Source organism: Capsicum annuum, chromosome 10, assembly GCF_002878395.1.
Source record: "Capsicum annuum cultivar UCD-10X-F1 chromosome 10, UCD10Xv1.1, whole genome shotgun sequence".
Lineage (NCBI taxonomy): Eukaryota > Viridiplantae > Streptophyta > Magnoliopsida > Solanales > Solanaceae > Capsicum > Capsicum annuum.
This window is the reverse complement of record NC_061120.1, coordinates 212,534,339-212,540,057: the sequence shown is the minus strand read 5'-3', so window position 1 is coordinate 212,540,057 and position 5,719 is coordinate 212,534,339. Positions and strand designations below refer to the sequence as shown.

The 5,719-nt window shown below is 32.7% G+C and overlaps 1 protein-coding gene across 1 annotated transcript; it reads left to right on the top strand.

Annotated features, from left to right (window-relative positions):
• Positions 1 to 400: 400 nt before the first annotated feature.
• Positions 401 to 1,430, top strand: LOC107843723 (NDR1/HIN1-like protein 3). Its single transcript, XM_016688098.2, has one exon. The coding sequence runs from the start codon at positions 632 to 634 to the stop codon at positions 1,313 to 1,315; it is 684 nt and encodes a 227-aa protein (XP_016543584.2). The 5' UTR covers positions 401 to 631; the 3' UTR covers positions 1,316 to 1,430.
• Positions 1,431 to 5,719: the final 4,289 nt, after the last annotated feature.

The following is a 5,719-nucleotide window of genomic DNA, read 5'->3' as shown; positions in this document are numbered from 1 at the left end:
ATGGTGGTGGTGGTGGTGGTGATGGTGATGGTGGATCAAAACCAAAGTTTTCTATTGGCTAGTCTAGGTATAACACACTATCAGGAGGAGAAAATACATCCATTCAAGGGTGTGGATAATATAATACAAAGACCCAACAACAGAAAATACATCCATTCAGACGCAAAGATAATATAATTAAGATAGATCTGAGTATCTAATTCTATTACCGCAATTAAAAAAAAATGAATTATCGACCTAACTCAATCAGGATTATAAGAGTTTGACCAAGTATCCATCTATAGCCTATGTAGGAGTCTTAACAAAAGTTTTGACTAAAAACCAAGTCAATGACGTATAATCTTGATATAGGAAATTGCTAGGCAAAATCTGAACAATTACTAAGAAGGTAGAAATACAAAAACTACCGCGTCTTCCAAACACGGCCTCTTCTTCTATATATAGTATTTAATTTGTTTTTACTTACCAATTCCACAATCTCCATCATATACAGAAATTACATATATCCATATTACACCTATATATTTACACCCTACCAAAGTACACATTCATCTTTATCCACAAAAAAACATCATCCTCATAAACACAGAAGTTCAAGATATTCTTGTGTATTTCTTGTTTTTATTAAGTTATGCCAGAACCTAACTTGAACGGAGCCTATTATGGCCCCTCTATTCCGCCACCAACCAAAACCTACCACCGTAGCCGTGGTGGTAGCAGTTGCAACCCATGTAGCTGTCTCTTCAACTGCCTCTGCACTTGCATCTGCCAAATAATCTTCACCCTTCTCATCGCCCTTGGAGTCATCGCGTTAGTCCTCTGGCTAGTCCTACGTCCTAACAAGGTCAAATTCTACGTGACTGATGCTACATTGACACAATTTGATTTGTCCACTGCCAACAACACCCTTTACTACGATCTCGCCCTCAACATGACTATAAGGAACCCCAACAAACGCGTTGGCATTTACTACGATTCAATCGAAGCTAGAGCCATGTATCAAGGCCAGAGATTTGCTAGTCAAAATTTGGAACCGTTTTATCAAGGCCACAAGAATACTAGCAATTTGCATCCAGTGTTTAAAGGACAAAGTTTGGTTCTATTGGGAGATAGAGAGAAATCAAATTACAATAATGAGAAGAATTCAGGAGTTTATGATATTGAAATGAAGCTTTATATGCGTATAAGGCTAAAGATTGGTTGGATTAAAACACACAAAATTAAGCCAAAAATTGAGTGTGATTTCAAGGTTCCTTTGGAGGCTAATGGAAGATCTGCTAATTTTGAGGAAACTAGGTGCCATCTTGATTGGTAGACCATAATATTCTTTAGATTATTGAATATTTTTTAATCCCTTTTAGCATTCATGGAGCATTATTATTATTTGGTTATTATTGTGAAATAAATAATGAGGTTATTTTTCTTGTCAACTTCTACTCTGAATTTCTTTATTGTGGATATTCTTTATATTCTTGCTTTTGTAGTTTCGATTTGGATGGTAATTAGAGTTTTTGGGTGGATCAAGAAGACACCTAATCCAACTCCTAATTTTCCCATTAAGTAAAATAATTGACTTTTTTCTTTTTCACATAAAGATTAAACAGTACAAAAAACAAAGGTTAAAATAACATACATATTATTATATCAGATATTATTATATTGCATCATTCTAAAGATATAGTAGAATATTTTCAACTATGTATGATCACATCCCTGATATTGTGCAAGATATGGTGCTAAAATCATGCTTATAATTAAAAGTTTTTGTATATTAATAGTCTTTAGTTTATCAATTGTAAATCAGAAAATACTTATTCTTGGTTTATCAATAGCTATCCTGGTATGGACGTGAAAGAGTGTTAGAGCGGGTTAAAATCCCATATTGATTAAGAAATAAACTAGTGGTCCATTTATACAGACTTGAACAGTCCTCCTCAAGAGCTAACTTTTGAGACTGAATTAGATTCAGATATCATATCTTTATGAAATCCCCCCCCCAAAAAATAAATTATACTAGCTTGCTCATGATCTTCTTATTTTAGGTGAGCTAAATTTCCTTTTCAAACAGACAAATTTGGTTGTTCAACAGATAAGTTTGAAAAGAAAATCCCCTATAAGAAATTAGCTGCACATGGAGTCTCTCACAATTGGAAAAAGCTACACTTTGCACCCCTTGTGATACAACACATGTTACATTTTCCTTTTTTTTTTTTGATTCACCACCACCAAGTTCTTGATAAGAATTCAACAAGTCATTATCTGCCAGAAAGCTACCTCTTAATGTCAGTTGCATTATCTGGTAATGGTAGTTGTTTCCAAATCAAAGAGGTCATAATGTTATTATAGAATACAGATTAATGACGTTACGTTAGAATAGTCCATAAGGTTCTAATAAGTAGTACTAAACATGTTATGTGGGCCAATCCGGTCCTCAAGCCACCCGGATCGGGATCGATCCGAAACCGATAAAATTATTTTGGGGGCGATTAGGGGTTGGGCCGTCTAATTGACGAAACCCGTAGACCGGTCCAGTCGTGAGACCGGACAAGGCCCATCAATGCACCAGATTGATAACAATTTTCTTCTAAAAAATTAACTAAAAATTACACAATTATACAACTTATGTTTTCAATATTACAAAAAATCTCAACTTCCTAAATATATTACAAAAATGTCAACATATACACAGAATGTTATGTATATGTCGGCTATATTACGTATATTAATAGGGAAAGAGAGTAAAATAATTTAAAAAGTGGAAGAGAGTGTAAATACTTTCAAAAAGGTTGATATTTATGTTATTTATACAAAAATTAAGCCTGTCAGGCCTGGACCCAACAACCAAAAGTTGTTTTGGACCGTTGAGGCCTTAGTTGCTATATAGCCATTGGCCCAATGGCCAAAAACAAGCATTTTTTTTAATTCAAATTCCTTTTTCTATAAATTCATGTCATTTCAACTATTTTTTCCACAACTTACAATCTCATTCTCTAGATCTCTCGTAATTATTCTAATTATCTCGTAAAATGCTTAATTTTGTTATAATATTTTGAAATTACAAATATCAAATGGAATTCTTAAAAAGTCTTTAATTGATCAACTTTCGGATACTTCAAAAATTTGATATTGTCGTTCTATCTCTTACTTCTAATTTTTAATTAGTGTATTATTTGTTGAAAATTTATTTGGATTGTTTTTGTATTTTTTGAATATTTATTTAATTTTTTAATATGAATAAATTAAGAAATGTAGATAAAAGTGTTAAAAATTTGTGTCCCAAAAGTGGTAGTGATAATAAAAAATAAATTGATTCCGATCCTAATAGAGATGGTTCAAATACTTGATATACTCATGTATCCGGTACCAATTAGCGAACCATTTGAGAATAGAACAGGTCTAGATGCTCACGATATTTTCACGTTATGATATCTCTCACCCTTAAAGAACTTAATTAAAGGCCAACTCAATTGAAGAAAAAATCGTATAATTATGTCATTAAACTCGCTTTAGTAAAAGTAGCAGAAATGCTACCAAATAGATGCTTATAGCAAGCACTCTTATTTAAAATAACTAGTCTATGAAAACGTGTGTTGCACGTTTATCCCAAATTCATTTAACATTCTTTCCAACATATATATCCACAGAGGAATGCGCTTGCTTCATCGTATAATGCGATGATGCAAAGCGATGCGATCCCCTCTCGCTACGAGTGGTTGATGCAAGCTAACCTTATAGAAGCGGACGCATCACAGAATTATGCGAAATGCGTGAGTCAATGTGTTAAGCTAGCCGATGCGAGCGCATCATGTTGCTTTTATTTCTAGGTTTAATTTTAAATTAAAAAAATAATCCCTTCGCATTGATTTTATATTTTGAGTCAATTTTTAATGTTAAAAAAAAAGGAGTCTACTGTTGTGACTACCATTGTGGCGATTTTCTAGAGTTAACTTTGTTATTTTATTGAACTGTTTTGCCATTGTGGTCTGTTGTTTTGCTGGTCTATTTTTGCAAGTTTTTCGAAGATCAAACTTGTAATTTTGGTGTTTAATTTAAACTTCTGCTTATACACACACACACACGCACACACACACACACACACACACACACATATATATATATATATATATATATATTATCTTTATTGTAAAGTATATCATTGTGTTCTTTTCAGTTCTCTCTTACTGTTTGAAAGCTCTATTTTTTTTACAAATTGCGCTTCACTTCAGTGATACGCTTGCATCGCTTCACGCTTCGTGTAATGCATGATACGGAGCCTTGTTGCTTTTTTTTTTCCACTTCACGCTTTCCTGAACATGGCCTATTGAAGAGGAAATACAAGATTCTATTATGAGTAGTTGAAATAGTAAATAACCCATTCATCGATGGTGAGTCCTTTCCTAGTATTCTTTGGACCGGCCAACATCTTTCGCTTACTTTTTGTGTATCTCAACCTTCACAAGACGAAATGAATGAAGACTTGTGAGATAGTTTTTCTATTTTTCTTTTACTGTATAAGTATTATTTTAGACTTTTTTATATTATATATGAACATAATAGTACAACAAAATAAATTAACAATGACAATATTCTTCCTTCTAGTACAGAAAGTGAATTACCAAGTTTCAATTCATCAATTACAATCATAGCTATAATAACTTGTAACCAGAAAACACAAGTCATACCATGTCCATAGTTGAAAATATTTGTCGTCAAGTTCTCTATATACTTATCCTGATTTAAGAGAAAATGACCTTACTTCACCATCAACCATTAGGTTGAAGGTTCGAGCCACACTAGAGGGTTAGTGAGAACTTCATTAATCCTCCCTGGAGGTTGGGTGTAAGAAAAATAATACTTTCAAACAACATATATAATACACTTACTCTCATAATCATCATCATCACCGCTACTTTATCTTCTGTTTTATACTTTCAACATCAAGAAAGTTTCTCCTTTTTTCGTTTTCTGTTAATCTTTAAAACATATTTTACAGCAAGTGAAGACATCAAATAAAATATCTAAAGTCTTACCTTTATAATGCATAGAACGAAAAAAATGTTGATGAATTGAAAACATCAATCATTTCAAAGAAATTTCCATTCACGTTCAAAGCTAGAGCAACAATTGACATACTCTTTTGCCAAGATTCCTAACCATCAAAACAAAATAAGATAATTATACAAAACTAAGGCAGCAACAACAACGATAGCTTACCTAATGTAATCTCAAAATAGGGATCTGTGGAGCTAGGGTAATGTGTATGCACAATCTTAAGAAGGTAGAAAAACTATTTACAAAACAAAAATAAGAAAGTCTGTAAGTAGAATATTGTGCTTTATTTATTTCTTTTCGTATATGCATACTTAAATTATGTAATGAGTTACAGTCCAATTAGCTTAGGGAGAGATCAGGGGCGGAGCTACCCTTGATGAACTCCCTCGGGTGAAAAATTATGCTATATATGCATGGTTAAAATTATTTTTTATGTATATATATTAGATGTTGAACCCCCTTCGATTAGTTCGTATATGTTCACTTATGAATCCCTCAGTGAATATCCTAGATCCGCCACTGGGAGAAATATAAGAGAGTTGATATATACTTGATGAATAACTCTCTTATAATATTCTTTCATTGTAAATCTCCAACATGGCAAAATTTCTACAAGTCCCAAATAAAAACATGACATATTCACTCTACAATATATACTCTCATAATC